We start from the raw sequence: 20,102 nt of genomic DNA, 5'->3' as shown, positions 1-20,102 counted from the left end.
TTCTTCATTTCTACCTTCGTTGATTTTAGCATTACGAAGAGCTTGGGAATCGTTTCCGTTATCCCTTGCATATCATAGTTCATCACGAAGTTCTACTAACTTGGTGATGGTGACTAGAGAATTCTGTCAATCACTATCTTATCTGGAAGATTACTCCCACTTGATTCAAGCGATTGTAGTACCCAGACAATCTGAGCACATGATCACTGCTTGAGCTATTCTCCTCCATCTTTTAGCTATAGAACTTGTTGGAGACTTCATATCTCTCAACTCGGGTATTTGCTTGAAATATTAACTTCAACTCCTGGAACATCTCATATGGTCCATGACGTTCAAAACGTCTTTGAAGTCCCGATTCTAAGCCGTTTAAGCATGTTGCACTAAACTATCAAGTAGTCATCATATTGAGCTAGCCAAACGTTCATAACGTCTGCATCTGCTCCGGCAATAGGTCTGTCACCTAGCGGTGCATTAAAAACATAATTCTTCTGTGCAGCAATGAGGATAAACCTTAGATCACGGATCCAATCCGCATCATTGCTACTAACATATCAAAAATAAAACAGGGGAGCTAAACGCGAGCTATTGATCTACAACATAGATATGCTAATACTACCAGGACTAAGTTCATGATAAATTAAAGTTCAATTAATCATATTACTTAAAACTCCCACTTAGATAGACATCCCTCTAATCTTCTAAGTGATCACGTGATCCATATCAACTAAACCATGTCCGATCATCACGTGAGATGGAGTAGTTTCAATGGTGAACATCACTATGTTGATCATATCTACTATATGATTCACACTCGACCTTTCGGTCTCCGTGTTCCGAGGCCATATCTGTTATATGCTAGGCTCGTCAAGTTTAACCTGAGTATTCCGCGTGTGCAACTGTTTTGCACCCGTTGTATTTGAACGTAGAGCCTATCACACCCGATCATCACGTGGTGTCTCAGCACGAAGAACTTTCGCAACGGTGCATACTCAGGGAGAACACTTGTACCTTGATAATTAGTGAGAGATCATCTTATAAAGCTACCGTTGAACTAAGCAAAATAAGATGTATAAAAGATAAACATCACATGCAATCAAAATATGTGACATGATATGGCCATCATCATCTTGTGCCTTTGATCTCCATCTCCAAAGTATCGTCATGATTTCCATCGTCACCGGCATGACACCATGATCTCCATCATCTTGATCTATATCAATGTGTCGTCACATGGTTGTCTCGCCAACAATTGCTCTTGCAACTATTGCTATCGCATAGCGATAAAGTAAAGCAATTATTTGGCGCTTGCATCTTATGCAATAGAGAGATAACCATAAGGCTCTTGCCTGTTGCCGATAACTTCAGCAAAACATGATCATCTCATACAACAACTTATATCTCATCATGTCTTGATCATATCACATCATAACATGCCCTGTAAAAACAAGTTAGACGTCCTCTACTTTGTTGTTGCAAGTTTTACGTGGTTGCTATGGGCTGAGCAAGAGCCGTTCTTACCTACGCATCAAAACCACAATGATACTTTGTCAAGTTGGTGTTGTTTTAACCTTCGCAAGGACCGGGCGTAGCCATACTCGGTTCAACTAAAGTTGGAGAAACTGACACCCGCCAGCCACCTGTGTGCAAAACACGTCGATAGAACCAGTCTCGCGTAAGCGTACGCGTAATGTCGGTCCGAGCCGCTTCATCCAACAATACCGCCGAACCAAAGTGTGACATGCTGGTAAGCAGTATGACTTATATCGCCCACAACTCACTTGTGTTCTACTCGTGCATATTACATCAACGCATAAAACCTAGCTCTGATACCACTATTGGGGAACGTAGTAATTTCAAAAATTTCTTACGCACACGCAAGATCATGGTGATGCATAGCAACGAGAGGGGAGAGTGTTGTCCACGTACCCTCGTAGACCGAAAGCGGAAGCATTAGCACAACGCGGTTGATGTAGTCGTACGTCTTCACGATCCGACCGATCAAATACCGAACGCACGGCACCTCCGAGTTCTGCACACATTCAACTCGATGACGTCCCTTGAACTCCGATCCAGCCGAGTGTTGAGGTAGAGTTTCGTCAGCACGATGGCGTGGTGACGATGATGATGTTCTACCGATGCAGGGCTTCGCCTAAGCACCGCTACGATATGACAGAGGTGGATTATGGTGTAGGGGGGCACCGCACACGGCTAAGAGATCAAGAGATCAATTGTTGTGTCTATGGGGTGCCCCCTGGCCATGTATATAAAGGAGTGGAGGAGGGGAGGGGCCGGCCCTCTCTATGGCGCGCCCTAGGGGAGTCCTACTCCCACCGGGAGTAGGATTTCCCTTTCCTAGTAGAACTAGGAGCCTTCCAAGTATTAGGAGTAGGAGGGAAGGAAAGGGAAGGGAAAAGGAGAAGGAAGGAAGGGGGTGCCTCCCCTCCCTAATCCAATTCGGACCAGCCCATGGGAAGGGATGCGGCCAACCTTTGAGGCCTTTCTCTCCTTTCCCGTATGGCCCATTAAGGCCCAATACGAATTCCCGTAACTCCCCGGTACTCCTGAAAATACCCGAATCACTCGGAACCTTTACGATGTCCGAATATAATCGTCCAATATATCGATCTTTACATCTCGACCATTTTGAGACTCCTCGTCATGTCTCCGATCTCATCCGGGACTCTGAACTCCTTCGGTACGTCAAAACACATAAACTCATAATATAACCGTCATCGAACTTTAAGCGTGCGGACCCTACGGGTTCGAGAACTATGTAGACATGACCGAGACACGTCTCTGGTCAATAACCAATAGCGGAACCTGGATGCTCATATTGGCTCCTACATATTCTACGAAGATCTTTATTGGTCAAACCGCATAACAACATACGTTGTTCCCTTTGTCATCGGTATGTTACTTGCCCGAGATTCGATCGTCGGTATCTCAATACCTAGTTCAATCTCGTTACCGGCAAGTCTCTTTACTCGTTCCGTAACACATCATCACGTTACTAACTCATTACTTGCAATGCTTGCAAGGCTTATAGTGATGTGCATTACCGAGTGGGCCCAGAGATACCTCTCCGACAATCGGAGTGACAAATCCTAATCTCGAAATACGCCAACCCAACAAGTATCATCGGAGACACATGTAGAGCACCTTTATAATCACCCAGTTACGTTGTGACGTTTGGTAGCACACAAAGTGTTCCTCAGGTAAACGGGAGTTGCATAATCTCATAGTCATAGGAACATGTATAAGTCATGAAGAAAGCAATAGCAACAAACTAAACGATCAAGTGCTATGCTAACAGAATGGGTCAAGTCAATCACATCATTCTCTAATGATGTGATCCCATTAATCAATTAACAACTCATGTCTATGGAAACTTAACCATCTTTGATTCAACGAGCTAGTCAAGTAGATGCATACTAGTGACATACTGTTTGTCTATGTATTCACACATGTATTATGTTTCCGGTTAATACAATTCTAGCATGAATAATAAACATTTATCATGATATAAGGAAATAAATAATAACTTTATTATTGCCTCTAGGGCATATTTCCTTCACGGGATGCACTGGTGCGTTCGGCCTCGTCGGACGCGTCGGATGCGCGCAGGACGTGCGGGACGCAGAGGGACGCCAGGCGTGTGTCGCCAGCGGAGAAGGAGCTCGGCGTGTGTCGCCAGTCGTGACGGAGCACGGTACTACTGGCGTCGTTGCGCCAAATCGGGTCCGCGGGCTGGGTCACGCTCGTGACGACGACAACGACGAAAGCTGCAACAACTCCGACGACAACGGAGATGTCATAGCTTAGAAGGTGAGTGTTGGCAATAAGCCATGCACATGGTGGTGGCGACCGGCGTGAAGATGAGCTGGTCGAGTCCATAGCGCATGTGTGTCCCGGCGTGAGTCCGAGCTTGTGTTCGCGGCGTGGAGGAGCTGCATGTGCAGGGGCCGTTGCGATCTGTTGGTCGAGTCACGGCCGGCTGGTGATGGCCGAGTCGTCCGTGTGGAGCAGCAGGGTGGACCGAGTAGTTGGGCGCTGCATGTGAATTGTGTCGCAGCTTGTGCGGTCGTAGACTGTTGAGTGTGCATGTAGATAGAAGTAATTAGTGCTACTTGGTTATCTAGTCATGCATGGATAAGTTAGTTAGCCACCCAAGCTGTGAAGCAGCCGGTCATCATGGATAGACGTCCATGTTGTGATTAGCTTAGTGCGTGAAGTTAGTGGCCGGTGTGGTGGCCGGGTCGTGTGTGCGCGTCCGGGTATAAAGCCCTCTCCCCATGTACTGATCAAGATGTTTTGGTTTGTTGCCGAGTCGAGTGTAAGCCATGTAGTCATTGTAAAGAAAAAAAGATTGAAGCATTTGAGCGCCCGTGACGGCATTCGTCGCCGACCAAAAAATTTTGTGTCAATTGTTCTTCTTTTTTCATCTTCGTTCGATTGAGAGGAGAGATAGCTAGAAGGTTGAGGTTCCAACAAGGAGGACGGAGACCGGTGGCTTGAAGCGTCCATGGCACCGCGGGAATGAAGGGCGTCATTTTGTCGTTCGTGCGTGAGGAAGGGGCGAATTGTTCGGCCGGTGCACCGGCGCAGATCATTGTCCTTTGAACGTAACTGTACTACTGTAATCAACAAGCGAACATAATTACCCCATGCCAGCCAGCATCCGCCGTGGCCCGCGCCCGACCACGTGTGAATTGTCACGACTCACCTCCGCCGCCGCCCGCCTGAGCTGATTCCCTCATCCGCCGCCGCCTCTCCTCCTCCACCTCGCTGCCCTCGAGCCGCTGTGCTCCTGGCGACGCCGGCCATTGCTGATGCCAAGCCTCCACTCCACCACGCCCATATCCCGCATCCGCATCCGCCTCCGCCGCAGCCGCCTCTTCTCCTCCTCCGCCACCACCCCGCCGCCCGCACGCTCCTGGTCTCCCCACACCGCCTTCGCCGTGGCCACATAGCGCGCCCTCGCCGGGAAGCTCAGCGGGGAGGACGCACGCCACCTGTTCGATGAATTGCTGCAGCAGGCCACCCCGGTCCCCGAGCGCTCCCTGAACGGATTCCTCACTGCCCTCGCCCGTGCGCGGGACTCCGCCACTTTCAGAAATGGCCCTGCCCTCGCCATCGCCCTCTTCAACCGTCTGTGCCGAGAAGAAGCCGGCTCGCGGGTGGCGTGGCCCACGGCCTGCACCTACACCATCCTCATGGACTGCTGCTGCCGGGCGCGTCGCCCGGATCTAGGGCCTGCTTTCCTTGGGCGCCTCCTCAGGACGGGCCTGAAGACAAACCAGATCGTCGCCAACACCCTCCTCAAGTGCCTCTGCTACGCCAAACGGACGGATGAGGCTGTCAATGTATTGCTTCACAAGATGTCCGAGCTCGGCTGCGTGCCTGATGCCATCTCATACAACACAGTTCTTAAGAGCTTATGTGAAGATAGCAGAAGCCAGGAAGCACTCGACCTGCTCTGGATGGTGGCAAAAGAAGGAGGTGTCGGCTCTCTCGATGTGGTATCCCATAGCACTGTCATCCATGGCTTCTTTAAGGAAGGCGAAACAGGCAAGGCATGCAATCTATTCCATGAAATGACACATCAAGGGATTGTGCCCAATGTGATGACATATAACTTGATTATTGCTGCGTTGTGCAAGGCCAGAGCAATGGACAAGGCAGAGCTGATCCTTCGGCAGATGGTTGATAACGGTGTTCGACCCAATACAGTTACTTGCAGCTCGCTCATGTCTTCCCTTTGCAAGCATGGAAGAAGCAAAGAAGCTGCAGAAATTTTTGACTCCATGACTGCCAAGGGCCTCAAACCTGATATCGTCGCATACTCTATTCTGCTTCATGGATATGCCACTGAAGGATGCCTTGCTGATATGATTGATCTCTTCAATTCAATGAAAAACAATGGTATTGAAGCCACTTGTCAAGTTTTCAACATATTAATTGGTGCATATGCTAAATGTGGAATGATGGATGAGGCTATGCTCATATTTACTGAAATGCGGCGACAAGGAGTGAGTCCGGATGTATTCACCTATACAACTGTAATAGTCTCACTTTTTCGAACGAGTAGACTGGCCGATGCTATTGACAAATTCGATGAGATGATTGCCATTGGAGTACAGCCAAACAGACCTGTTTAGCGGTCCCTAATTCAGGTTTGTTGTATAAATGGTGATGCGGTTAAAGCTAAGGAGCTGGTTTCTGAAATGATGAACAAAGGTATTCCTCGTCCTGACATTGCGTTCTTCACTTCAATAATAAATAGTCTATGCAAAGAAGGAAGGGTTATGGATGCACAAAATATCTTTGACTTGCTTGTTGCCATAGATGAGAGGCCTAATGTCATTACATTTAATTCACTAATTGACGGATATTGCTTAGTTGGCGAGATGGATAAAGTATTCAGAGTACTTGATGCCATGAAATCAGTTGGTGCTGAGCCTGATATTGTTACATACAATACACTTGTTAATGGCTATTGTAGAAATGGAAGGATTGACGATGACTTGGCTTTGTTCAGGGAAATGCCATGTAAGGGAATAAAACCTGACACTGTTGCATATTGCATCATACTAGATGGGTTGTTTCATGCCGGGAGAATTGTCGTTGCAAGGAAAATGTTCCATGAGATGATCGAAAGTGGAACAACAGTGGGCATTCCCATATACAATATAACACTTAAAGGCCTTTCTAGAAATAACTGTGCACACGAAGCGATAGCCATGTTCCAGAAATTAGGTGCAATGAATGTGAAGTTTGATATTGTCACACTCAATACCATGATTAATGCATTGTACAAGGTTGGAAAAAAAGAAGAAGCTAAGGATTTGTTTGCTGCAATATCAGCCAGCGGGTTGGTGCCTAATGCTTCCACTTACAGCATAATGATAATAAATTATCTGAAGGAAGGATCAGTGGAAGATGCTAACAATATTTTTTCATCAATGGAGAAGAGTGGCATAGCTCCCAGTTCTCGTCTTATAAATTATATCATCAGAATATATTTGGAAAAAGGTGAGATCGCCAAGGCTGGAGATTATTTGTCCAAGGTTGATGGGAAGAACATCTTACTTGAAGCTTCAACTACGTCGCTGATGTTGTCTCTCTTTTCAAGAAACGGGAAATATCAGGAGAATATCAAATTGCTTCCTGCAAAGTATCAGTTTTTTTATGGATTTGGTTGACTAGCTGGCTATCTCAGTACAGTCGAACTATTTTCTTGTCATAAGGCCTTCCTGCCAGTATAAGATATCCAAAGTGCCTGCTTGTAAAAAGTAGACACCTCGTATTTCATTGAGTACATTTTGTGGGGTGTCAAGATCACAAGATTGTGAAATATCTATGAGTATTTAATCTTCGATGGGTGAGGAAAGGTAGACCAAGTAGTCTAACACAAATGGTTGCGATCTGTTTTATATGTCAAAGCAAATGGGTCCTGGAAGAATCGACGATTGAGGTTGCTGATGCTATGTTTGGGAGGAGAACTGCCATCAGCCTCGCATTGGTTCACCTTGCTTTACACCTCTCCACTTCAGGTATACACAGATGCACAACAAGGTCTACCTCGAGTAATGAGTGCCTCCACCATACCCTTCCGTTTTGGTCTTCCGCTTTTTCAAATATCAACTTATTTTTACCTCACGGAATCCCAAAAATAGTAGAAAGTGAAACTCTTCTCATGTTCTTGCTCACTATTTGAGGAACAGTGTGCTTGAATGGAAACTGACTTTTTAAGGAATTGGGGTGGATTAGGAGACATTGTTTAATTAATTGCAATTGAAACTCTGAGATTGGATGAAGAAGTGGAAATATGGACTCTTAACTATCTGCTGGTGGTTGTTCCTTAGCTCAGTGAAAACGTCTTCACTATGTATGTTACTGCAACTATAGTTACATTACAAAACTTGTTTCAATCACATAGTTACCTAAGCTTCAGCCGAGTTACTCTTCATATGCAGCCTGTACAAGTTTGGATTTAGCCATTTTGTGGCATAATTTGATATCTACTTCAACCCTTCATTCAATATGTCCATGGTTATGTTGTAACTGCATTTAGGCAATAGTAGTTACACAATATTTGCATAGGAATAGTTGCACTAGAAACAGGTGTCCATTGTTGCTAACTGATATAATGGTTTATTTGGTACAGTTTTAGAAGTAGTCGTGGTCAACAAATGCTTTTCCAGTGTAAACGTTTGTATACATTTACATTTACAGATTTATTCTGACATCATTTGTGATCATGGCCTAGTGTAATGAAGTTCTGGACATGGAAATATCCATCCGTAGAAACAGCCATGAATAGCAATATAGCATCATTTGGATACCGAGGAAGGTTATCCGGCAGGTTTGTAATATCATCCCTGTCTTGATAACTTTCTTCTTGCTGTTATAAGCATGTAGAATTGTTTAGCCTGACCATGCTTCTTAATAGGAACACTTTTTGGCATGTCCAGCTTAGGGCCTGAACTTCTGTGTTCGCTTTTTTTTAAATGGGCAGCATCATTCATTCATTTAGCTAATTGTTCAGTACACACAATGGTCCTGATAATTTCAGGAGCCTCGTTATACCAACAGGACCCAACATCATGTACTGCTGATTTTGCCAGAACATGTACTGCCACATTAGAGACTCGATTTACATGAATAAACTGATAAGAAGCTTGAGGCCCTACTTTTGGTATCAAACACAACTGCACCTATATGAGATCTATCAGCCATATTGCTCTTTACTTTGGTAACCACGGTCAAACAATCAGATGTGTTGGCCCAGTGGGAACCAGGGTACCACGGCCCGTCTGCCTGTGGCCCGGGAGGCAGACCATGGTCAAATCTGTTCTACAAGCTGTCTTAGCCTACACCATGAGCCGGTCAAATCTGTTCTACAAGCTGTCAACGGATCAAGAGCCAGTCAAATCTGTTCTACAAGCTGTCCCAGCCTACACCATGAGCTGCTTCCAATTCCCAACAAATCTATGTAAGAAGTTGACCTCTGTTTCATCAAATTTCTGGTCGGTGCAGCAAACAGAGCACGGAAGGTGCATTGGCTTGGCTGGCAGAAGATGTGCCACGCAAAAGGAGATGGAGAATTGTGTTTCAGGGATTCTCAGGTTCTCAATCAAGCAATGCTAGCAGCAAAACAGGGTTGGCGCGTCCTAACTGAACCCAGTTCGCTGTGTGTCAGAGTTCTGAAGGCTAGATATTTCAAGGATAAAGATTTCTTCGATGCAGGATGTCCCAGGAGGGCCTCTTTCACTTGGCGCAGTATCATCTTTGGCAGAGAGCGACTGAAAAGAGGGATAATATGTCAAATCAGGGACAGCTCAACTATAGGCATCTGGCACAACAACTGGATACCCAGAGCCAGAGTTCGGCATCCTCTGTGAAGGAGAACTGAAACGAATGTTGGGACAGTTGAGGAATTCCTTGTACCAACAAATGGGACGAGTAGCTCCAACAACTGTTCCATGCAAGCGACGTCGAGGGCATCGAACAAATAGCAGCTGGAGGTGTTGGAACCGAGGAGTCCCCGGCATGGACTTCACCAAAAATGATCTTCTCAATCAGGTCCTCTTAACACCTAGGAATGCAGCAAAAGAAATCCGTAACGAGGGAGTTCCTTCTCCTGCAGTGCACATAAAGGTTGGATACCTCTTTGGGCTTCAGATATTCTGAATAAAACCAAAATGCATGCCTGGCTCGTCTCTTTCACTTGTGATTATGCACTAGAGCAATCTGCAAGGATGCATTACATCGTATACTGATCCCTCTGTGACATAAGGTTTCGTCCAGATTCCGTTACTATTTTTTTACGGGGACCATTTCTGTTACTACTGTGGTTTGTTACAAGTTTGGGTAACACATAAATCACAGCGACGTGTTACTGAATCCTGATGTACCATTGTCCTCTTTTTAGGTAAAATATTATTGGCTGATGGGTGTTGATGACTGGCGAGCTTCTTTCTGATTTTGGCTAGGAACAAGTCCGGAGTTGCCATTGCCGCACTCTTGATGGCATTAGGTTTCAGGTGCAAATTCCAGACTGCAGACTCAGTGTCATCTGCAGTTGTTTGCTCCGTCCTCGTCTCCTCAAGGGTTCAACATTTTCACTAAAGCTGATGCACTAGAGATTTGTTAGATCTTTTTTACTGGCGCTGGATCGCCGATGCAGTAGAGAGATATGCTAGGGTGATGCATTGTTGTTGCCGTGTTCATTCTTTGCTTGTCGCCACAATAGCTGTAAAAAGAGATATTGTCGATGAAGATCACAAACTACCACTACTACTGCATTATCTAGAATGAAATTCCTGTACTTGAAAAAGACTTCAGAACAGCAGAGAGTACGTTTTGCTTGTGAGCACGCGTTCCTGTCTGCCAGTTTCGCTTCTTTGGAGAATCAACGCTGGAAGCCGGCAAGACAAAACAGCAGGGAGAAGATACGCACAGGAACAAGCTGAACAAGTTTTAGAAAGAAACCTCTCTGATTTGAGACAAGAGACTTTGCTTGTCTGGTTTGTAGTACTCCCTCCGTTCCATTAATGCAGTGCATATAGATTTATTTTTTTCACAGGTCAAACTTTGAAGCTATTGGCACCCTTGAAATATGTTTTAGAAAATTAGTCTCAACCTTTAAAAGCTTATTAAACACCGTAAAATTGATTTTGGCTTCCTAGCTCTGGTGACCTTTTTATCTCTAGAATATTTTAAATTCATGGGTATCAAAAGAAATCCACAAAATTGTCAATGTGTCATTTGGGGATACGCTATCATAGTGCCAATTTTCATAAAAAATGCCAAACATACAAATTCATGCCTATTGCGTCTGTTATGTGGGGATACACTATCATAGACGTCTGGAAACTAGACACGGAGCTACAAAACCATGATAGGATTAACACTTCTGCTTAAGTACATGAGGCGGAAACCTTTTCTTCTAGATTCAAACTTTATCTTCCAGTTTCATTTTAGTTTTCAGGGAAAGGAAGCATAGAAGTTGTGTGACAGGAAGAATCACACTCATTCTAAAAAGAAGAGGTAGGAGTAACAAAAATATCATACTCATCAGGTTGGATTGCTCCACTGCATATACGAATACAAAAAAGGAAGGCCATTCTCGAAAGTCCCCTTCTACTCTCGGGCTCATTTGAGCCTGGGATGAACATTAAATCCAAAAAAATGAAACAAAATTAAAAAAAAATCTGAATTTTTTTGGTGCAAACCTTGACAAATATTTTGAGTGCCTGCGAATTTTCATCATGCACTGAAATCCCTGGAAGTCACAGCAAAAAATATCAAAATCAGTACTCCAAAATTCTTTCGTAAATAGCATTCCGCAAAATGATTTTTTTGCCATGATTTCCACAAAGGTTATCTCCTGATAAAATTTTGGAAACAAACAAAACATTTGTCAAAGTTTGGCACAGAAAAATTTCAGAGTTTTTGGAATTTATTTATTTATTATTTTATTTTATTTTACTGTTTATAAAGGAGCATTTGAGATCGGGACTGGAAGATACTCCTCGTCCGGCCATTCTCACTTTCTCAGTGCAGAACCATCCGCCTCCACCTCCACCTAAGCCATCGCCATCCCCATCCGCCGCCGCCGCCGCTCATCGTCCTCCACCTAGCCAGTGTCCGGCCTCCGCCACTCCTCCTCCTCCTCCACCTAGCCATTCTCCGACCTCTGCCTCCGCCACTCCTCCTCCCCCACCTCGCCGATGCCCCGCCTCCGTCGCTTCTCCACCATGCCGATGCTCCACCTCCTCCGCCGCAGCTCCTCCTCCACCTCCACCTCGCCGCCCTTGCGTTCCTGGTCTCCCCACGCCGCCTTTGCCGCCGCCACGGAGCGTGTCCGTGCCGGGGCGCTCAGCCCTGAAGACGCGCACCACCTGTTCGACGAATTGCTACGGCAGGCCACCCCGGTCCCCGAGCGCTCCCTCAACGGCTTCCTTGCCGCCCTCGCCCGTGCGCCCGCCTCGGCCGCCTGCATTAGAGATGGCCCCGCCCTTGCCGTCGCTCTCTTCAACCGCGTGTGCCGAGAAGAAGCCGGCCTGCAGGTGGCAGCGCCCACAGTTTGCACCTACAACATCCTCATGGGCTGCTGCTGCCGCGTGCATCGCCCGGACCTAGGGCTTGCCTTCTTTGGTCGTCTCCTCAGGACAGGCCTGAAGACAGAACAGATCACTGCCAACACCTTCCTCAAGTGCCTCTGCTACGCCAAACGGACGGAAGAGGCTGTGAACATGCTGCTTCATGGGATGTCCGAGCTCGGCTGTGTGCCGGATGCAATCTCATACTCCATTGTTCTGAAGAGCTTATGCGAGAATAGCATGAGTCAGCGGGCATTCGACCTGCTCCACAGCGGGCACTCGACCTGCTCTTTCAGTGTGGTGGCATATAGCACAGTCATCCATGGCTTTTTCAAAGAAGGCAAAACAGGCAAGGCATGCAATCTATTCCATGAAATGATACATCAAGGGGTTGATCCTGATGTGGTGACGTGCAACTCGATCATTAATGCATTGTGCAAGGCCAGAGCAATGGACAAGGCAGAGCTAGTCCTTCGGCAGATGGTCGATAAAGGTGTTCAGCCCAATACAGTGACTTATAATTGCATGATTCATGGATATTCCACGTCAGGGCGGTTGAAAGAGGCTGTTAAAATGTTGACAGAAATGACAAGCCGTGGTCTTATACCAGATATTGTTACTTACAATTCGTTGATGACTTCCCTTAGCAAGCATCGAAGAAGCAAAGAAGCGGCAGAAATATTTTATTCCATGACTGCCAAGGGCCACAAACCGAATGCTGCCTCGCACCGTATTTTGCTTAATGGGTATGCCACTGAGGGATGCTTTGCTGATATGATTGATCTCTTCAACTCAATGGAAAGCAATGGTTTTGTAGCCGACTGCCATGTTTTCACCATATTAATTGATGCATATGCTAAACGTGGAATGATGGATGAAGCTATGCTCATATTTACTGAAATGCGGGAAAAAGGAGTGAGTCCCGATGTATTCACCTATTACACTGTAATAGCCGCACTTTGCAGATTGGGTAGGCTGGCCGATGCTATGGACAGGTTCAATGAGATGACTGATATGGGTGTTCAGCCGAACACAGTTGTTTATCACTCCCTAATTCAGGGTTTTTGTATGCTTGGTGATTTGGTTAAAGCTAAGGAGTTGGTGTCTGAAATGATGAACAAAGGTATTCCTCGTCCTGACATTGCGTTCTTCAGTTCAATAATAAACAGTCTATGCAAAGAAGGAAGAGTTATGGATGCACAAGATATCTTTGAATTGGTTATAAGCATAGATGAGAGACCTGACGTCATTACATTTAACTCACTGATTGATGGATATGGCTTAATTGGCCAGATGGATAAAGCATTTGGAGTGCTTGATGCCATGGTATCAGCTGGCATTGAGCCTAATGTTGTTACGTATAGTTCACTTCTTGATGGCTATTGTAGAAATGGAAGGATCGATGATGCTTTGATTCTATTCAGAGAAATGCCGCGCAAGAGAATTAAACCTAACACTGTTACATATGGCATCATACTGCATGGGTTGTTCCGTGCTGGGAGAACTGTTGCTGCAAGGAAAATGTTCGATGAGATGATCGAAGGGGGTATACCAGTGAGCATTTCCATATACAATATAATACTTGGAGGTCTTTGTAGAAATAATTGTGCAGACGAAGCAATCACACTATTTCAGAAATTAGGAGCAATGAATGTCAAGTTCGATATTATAACACTCAATACCATGATTAATGCAATGTTCAAGGTTCGGAGAAGAGAAGAAGCTAATGATTTGTTTGCTGCAATATCAGCCAGTGGGTTGGTGCCTAATGCTTCTACTTACGGCATAATGATAGAAAATATTCTAAAAGAAGGATCAGTGGAAGAAGTTGACAATATGTTTTCATCAATGGAGAAGAGTGGTTGTGCTCCCAGCTCTCGTCTTATAAATTGTATCATCAGAATGTTGTTGGAAAAAGGTGAGATTGCCAGGGCTGGGAATTATTTATCTAAAGTTGATGGGAAGATCATCTCACTTGAAGCTTCAACTACTTCTTTGTTGTTGTCTCTCTTTTCAAGGGAAGGGAAATATCGGGAAAACATTGAATTGCTTCCTGCAAAGTATCAATTTTTCATTGGATTTGGTTGATTAGTTGATGCATTGTCTATGTGGCTAACTCAGCATTGTTGAACCTTTTGCTTTCCACAAGGCCCTCCTGCCAGTAAAAGATATCCAGATTGCCTGCTTGCAGAAAGTAGATCTGTCACTATTTCATTGAGTTCATTCTGCGGTGTGTCAAAACCACAAGAATTTGAAATGACTATGGAACTTTTGATCTTTGATGGGTGAGGAAAGTTAGACCAAGTAGTCATGAATGGTTGCAATTTTGGGGCTAATGGCTTCTGATTGCGATTAGGGAAGGTAACCACAATGAATACTAATGCAATCTTTTGTAGTAGCTTCCTGAGATTTTGCAATCTCTCTAAAACAGTCATTTTCCTTTATATGCATGCAATTTTAGCCATGTCATTCTCAACGATCTGCTCTGTATGCAAGTGGATTTACTTTTACTTTGAGATATTTTCTCTATTGTCAGGGCGAATGGGTCCTGGAAGAACGATGTTTGAGCGGGCTGATGCTATGCTCAAGTATTGGATATACAAGTTCATGCCACTCTACGCTGCCAGTTACACTGGTGGAGTCTGTTGCATACACATAGGAGAAATATTTTCAGTATGATTTCTTTCTGTTTCACTCCATTGAAAATTCAACCACTTTCCTTCCCAAATAAAAAACTACTTTCTTCATGATGTAGGTAAGGTACGGCAAAGAATTCACTGCTGTGACCTTTAGCTTCAGTGCGCGTGACACCAACTCCGCCTTGGGTGACAGAGGAGAGAGAATTGATGGATCTGATTGATGAGACCGTCCTGCTCTCGTACGCGTATGTTGTGCATTCCTCTCCATTTCTGCTGTCCTCAATTCTCTGTCGCTACTGCTCTTCCATAGTAAATTGTTCCAAGAATCCAAGCTGCGACCTTTACCTGTCAATTGGTCATCCAGTGCTCAATGTTTTGTTGCTGATTAAATCACACTGAGTGGGACGAGGCACTGCTGCCAGCCTCGCATCGATTCGCTGTGTTTACGCCTCTCCGCTTCCGGAGCTCACATATATACAATGAGGTGTGTGCCAACACCATACCCATTAGTCTCCCTCTTTTCTTCCTCAGACCCCAGCTTCTTTTTACCTAGTGTAATCTGAAAAATAGTAGAAGGTCGCTCTGCCCTTCTCACACTCTTGCTTAATCATGGATGGACAGCGCCGCTGAGACGTAAACTGTGTTTTCAAGGAATTGAGGTGGATTGAAGGCGCAGGTGAATTTACTAGAACTGCAAATATGGAACTCTAGAAGTAGCTGTAGGTGGTTGTCCCGATAACTTGAAAGGCTTCATTCTGTATGTTGCTGAAACTTTGGTTACATAAAAAATTGGTTCGGTAGCATATCTAGCTAAGCATTCAGCCAAATTACTTTTTGTATACAGCTGGCGTAACTTACATGTTTCTCTATACGGTGTTATTTAGCGTTTTTGTCTGTAGTGTTCAGCTGTTAGCTGCATTAAAACAGCAGTAGTTCTGCATACGCAGAAACAGGAACGCAGACATGTTTCTGTTGTTGCTAACTTGTAGTGCTAAGCAATTAATTGTAGCAATGCTTTGTTTGTGCTGATGGTATATGGCTTCTTTCAGAACTGTTCCCGAAAGATGGATGTGGAAGGACTCACTGCAAGTAGAACTCGCCACACGAAAAGGAAATCTCACAGAAAGTTCTCTTTTGTGCCTTGCAAGATCTAATGGCCAGAAATACTTTCAACACCTGAATCTGACCCACTGCTTTGAATAGAAGAATACTGTTGAATTCTGCAAATTCAATGAAGTTTGTCAGGTTAGAATCAGTTTAAGCATCAACTGTGTGTGTTACACAAAAGAAATTTGTCTGAACAAGCACTTGTATTCACTTATGATGTCATGCCGACCATCTTTGCGCTTTAGTTATACATACAGTATAAAATTTGATTTCTTGTGTTCAAGCAATGATGCACTCACAGAAGCGTCTCATGGATAACGGAGAGGTAATCTGTCGACAGCAAGGTTTCTCTGGCCTCGTTGCTCAGATGTCTCCTCCGATTCAATTCTGAGCAAGTAATACGTGCAGAACTTCCTTTTCCAAAGGATAAATCCTGCTTCCTTTGCTATCTTCGACAAATTGATAGCGCAGTCCAGGTTCTACCAGTGCCAAACCTTGTACTCTTGCATCCAATCAGCCAATAGGAAATGTGTCTCATTGATTTAACTCTTAAGCATTCCTCTGATGTATCATCTGTTGATGAGCTTACTTTGGAACGGGAAGAAATGCGATCTCTGAACCAGCATGGTGTGACTCTACAGTTCATCTTTTTTTTCTTTACCTGTGATTATGCTTGAAAGATTTGCATGGACATATTGTACTTCCTAAACAGTTCATGTTTCTTTACTTGCCATGCACACTCGATTATGCAAGGCCTATAGTCTTATATTGCATATGGATTTTTGTGTCACATACATAGATGCTAAGCATATTTCATTCCGTTTTCTATACAAGCAGGAATATTTGAGGCTGTAAAAGTGCGCCATACTATATACGTCAATGGACTCGCCAAAACCATCACGCGGCTGCAACTGATTGAGCAACTGAACTGCAGCCTCCCCGAGTTTCATCCTGTGATATGTTCTGGAGAGAACTTCATCCGGTGATTATGAAGAAGAATCAGCATAAGTTAAGAACATCTGATCGAAATAGCCCCCCGTAGCTTCCTCGATGACTTTACAGATGCGATCTGCATACATATATAGTACCTTTTTCCCAAAGGGTTGTGATGAATACTAGGATTTTACGTAGAAGGAGCAATGAATTGTTGTATTCTGTACATACGCGACTATGCACGTTCAATTTTCAGCAGGTAAATTTGTAGGATTCTCTATACATAAAAGGAGAATGACACAAAGGAGTAGTGCCGGCGGCAGAAGTCATGAAGAAAATCCTGAGAGAAGTTCCATTATGAAAGTCATGCAAAACTCTCTCTTTGCAAGTAAATCCTGAAAGTATCTGCAGATACATATGCATAAGTGAGTACCCGATGAGGAAACTCGCCCAATTAATTAATAATGAAGAAAATATTTTTTTTATCCGATGAAGAAAATATTTGTTGCCACTTCAAGTGTACTAGGATACACCAAATGGTGTTGCAGCGCAGATACCTTAGTTCTCAAGAGTCCACCGTCTAGACTCCTGTTGCGCACCGATTTGGACTCGTCATTAAAGACTACTCCTTCGTAAAGAAATATAAGAGCATTTAGGGAGTACCAGGAGCGTGATGGACTGATCTAATCTAATTGTATGTTCCAGCAGCCCAGCTGGTGTTTACACTGGGGCGTTGAGGTAGATGACACGCGTGGGCCCTCTGTTTAGCCTGTGTGCACATAGAAGGTACCGATCCCCATGCTGCCTGAACAGTCTCCATGAAGCCGTCAACTTTAGGCCAAAATGCTTCAAAGCGGAAGCGCCGGTCCACCCTCCAATCGGCATTAAGCTCAAGGAACAACGGGCAATGGTCGGATATGGCCGATCCCACGGCTCCTAGAAAGCGGGAGGGGTGGAGATCATCCCAGTCGTTCGTCGATAACACATGGTCAATTTTCTCCAGAGTGGCAAGCTATCGTTCGTTGGACCAGGTGTATCTTCTGCCGTTAAGGTACACCTCCTTCAATTCGAGTCTATTCAGCATGGACCGATAGCGAGACATGATCCTCCTATTGATCGCCTGGTTGTTCTTGTCTTGGTCACCCGACAGAGAACAAGACGTAAGATAAAATGCAAAGTCGCCACCATGAAATAAAACCTTGCCAAATTCCAACAGCCACCAAAACTGTTAGGAAGCCATGTATATATTGAGGGTCTGTCTATGTCACATCTAGATATGAGATAATATCTCGCATCTAAACTGACATCATCATATAATATGTCCCCACCCGTTGACAAACAATAAGCCTGGTTGCTCCCGATCACCCCCGCACAAGGATGCTTGTTTGTTTGCGTCGGCCAGTTTGTTTGTCGTGTGGGCAGCCCATCCCTTCCAGCCAGCTACCCCCGCCACCTGACCTTGTTTTTGTTGGGCTTTTTTGTTTGTTTGTTTTTCTACACGAAAAAGGCCACATGTGCACGCAGACCTGGGCCTTGTTAGTAGATTTTTTTTTTTGCAAGAAAGGAGCTTAGGTGGCTCAGGAAAAAGTGCAAAAACCCAGACAGGTTTTATGAATGAACAGAAATGAACAATGACTGATTAGTCAAACTCTGAAGATGAAAGACTAGCAGTAAAAAATGTGACGACGATCTGAAATTACTGAATATAATGAGTCAAACTCTCTGAACATGATGCAAGCTCTATGAACAATTACTGAAGATAATGAGTCAAACTCTATGAACATGCTGCATACTCTCTGAACATTGGCTCATAACTCAAACTCTCTGAACATGATGCATGCTCTCTGAACACAAATAGAAAACTGAAAACATGATGCATGCTCTCTGAACAAAAATAGAAAACTGAAAACATGATGCATGCTCTCTCAACATATGCACTGAACAAAAATGAAAAACAACTTGCACGACATGCCTTTTTTGCTGTGAGTTCATTGTGCATCCTCACCTCTTGTACCCCCTATGCAACAACAAATCCTATCGAATCACAGCACTGAAAATACAAAATTCTCGCCAGCCCAAAACATAGGGCAGCACAGGCACGGGGTCGCTGCCCTCACAAAAAATCCAGGGCCGCAGTGGCTCAAAATAACGTACATACCTACTTGTGCACACCCAGAGCACGAAAATTCGAGCTGTGCGGCAGTAATTTTGAGCATGTCGCACCAACAAAAATCAGGCAGGAGAAGAGGGGAAAAGTGAGCTACTCACTGCCTCTTGCCGAGAATCAGCTGCGGAGAACTCCGGGATGGTGCCGATACCGATGATCCCGTCAGCCGCGCAGAGCTCGCAGGCAGGGCCGAACGACGGTGCCTTATCGGCGACACAGAGGTCGTCGGCGGTGTGGATGCCGCGCAGCGCTCCCCCCCCCCCCCATGCACTGAACAAAACTGAAAGCCAACTTGCACGACATGCCTTTTTTGCTGTGAGTTCATTGTGCATCCTCACCTCTTGTACCCCCTATGCAACAACAAATCCTATCGAATCACAGCACTGAAAATACAAAATTCTCGCCAGCCCAAAACATAGGGCAGCACAGGCACGGGGTCGCTGCCCTCACAAAAAATCCAGGGCCGCAGTGGCTCAAAATAACGTACATACCTACTTGTGCACACCCAGAGCACGAAAATTCAAGCTGTGCGGCAGTAATTTTGAGCATGTCGCACCAACAAAAATCAGGCAGGAGAAGAGGGGAAAAGTGAGCTACTCACTGCCTCTTGCCGAGAATCAGCTGCGGAGAACTCCGGGACGGTGCCGATACCGATGATCCCGTCAGCCGCGCAGAGCTCGCAGGCAGGGCCGAACGACGGTGCCTTATCGGCGACACAGAGGTCGTCGGCGGTGTGGATGCCGCGCAGCGCTCCCCCCCCCCCCCCCCCATGCACTGAACAAAAATGAAAAAGAACTTGCACGACATGCCTTTTTTGCTGTGAGTTCATTGTGCATCCTCACCTCTTGTACCCTCTATGCAACAACAAATCCTATCGAATCACAGCACTGAAAATACAAAATTCTCGCCAGCCCAAAACATAGGGCAGCACAGGCACGGGGTCGCTGCCCTCACAAAAAATCGAGGGCCGCAGTGGCTCAAAATAACGTACATACCTACTTGTGCATACCCAGAGCACGAAAATTCGAGCTGTGCGGCAATAATTTTGAGCATGTCGCACCAACAAAAATCAGGCAGGAGAATAGAGGAAAAGTGAGCTACTCACTGCCTCTTGCCGAGAATCAGCTGCGGAGAACTCCGGGACGGTGC

The 20,102-nt window shown here is 45.1% G+C and overlaps 3 protein-coding genes across 12 annotated transcripts; all 3 read left to right on the top strand.

Moving 5' to 3' along the window:
• Positions 1-5,213: 5,213 nt before the first annotated feature.
• Positions 5,214-9,906, top strand: LOC123188640 (protein Rf1, mitochondrial). Its single transcript, XM_044600848.1, has 2 exons — positions 5,214-6,237; positions 6,539-9,906. The coding sequence occupies exon 1, from the start codon at positions 5,214-5,216 to the stop codon at positions 6,156-6,158; it is 945 nt and encodes a 314-aa protein (XP_044456783.1). The 3' UTR covers positions 6,159-6,237; positions 6,539-9,906.
• On the top strand, positions 6,225-10,317 carry LOC123188610 (protein Rf1, mitochondrial). 8 transcript variants are annotated; one of them, XM_044600827.1, is made up of 3 exons: positions 6,225-7,553; positions 8,270-8,365; positions 8,576-9,906. In XM_044600827.1, the coding sequence occupies exon 1, from the start codon at positions 6,225-6,227 to the stop codon at positions 7,200-7,202; it is 978 nt and encodes a 325-aa protein (XP_044456762.1). In that variant the 3' UTR covers positions 7,203-7,553; positions 8,270-8,365; positions 8,576-9,906. The 8 variants fall into 8 exon arrangements, with proteins under 8 accessions (XP_044456762.1, XP_044456748.1, XP_044456715.1 ...); XM_044600813.1 differs by having other exon boundaries at positions 8,453-9,906; XM_044600780.1 differs by adding an exon at positions 9,935-10,317 and having other exon boundaries at positions 6,225-9,660.
• A 1,225-nt stretch (positions 10,318-11,542) lies between these two features.
• On the top strand, positions 11,543-17,280 carry LOC123188602 (protein Rf1, mitochondrial). Of its 3 annotated transcripts, XR_006494953.1 has the most exons (7): positions 11,543-14,025; positions 14,257-14,468; positions 14,644-14,780; positions 14,863-15,230; positions 15,368-15,422; positions 15,796-15,991; positions 16,691-17,280. XR_006494953.1 is itself a non-coding variant. In XM_044600764.1 (1 exon), the coding sequence occupies exon 1, from the start codon at positions 11,736-11,738 to the stop codon at positions 14,193-14,195; it is 2,460 nt and encodes an 819-aa protein (XP_044456699.1). In that variant the 5' UTR covers positions 11,543-11,735; the 3' UTR covers positions 14,196-14,203. The 3 variants fall into 3 exon arrangements, 1 of the variants encoding a protein (XP_044456699.1); XR_006494955.1 differs by having other exon boundaries at positions 14,257-14,780; XM_044600764.1 differs by lacking the exons at positions 14,257-14,468; positions 14,644-14,780; positions 14,863-15,230; ... (1 more) ...; positions 15,796-15,991; positions 16,691-17,280 and having other exon boundaries at positions 11,543-14,203.
• The last annotated feature ends 2,822 nt before the right edge of the window (positions 17,281-20,102 follow it).

Source organism: Triticum aestivum, chromosome 1A, assembly GCF_018294505.1.
Source record: "Triticum aestivum cultivar Chinese Spring chromosome 1A, IWGSC CS RefSeq v2.1, whole genome shotgun sequence".
Classification (NCBI taxonomy): Eukaryota; Viridiplantae; Streptophyta; class Magnoliopsida; order Poales; family Poaceae; genus Triticum; species Triticum aestivum.
This window is presented reverse-complemented; position numbering and strand designations above follow the sequence as displayed.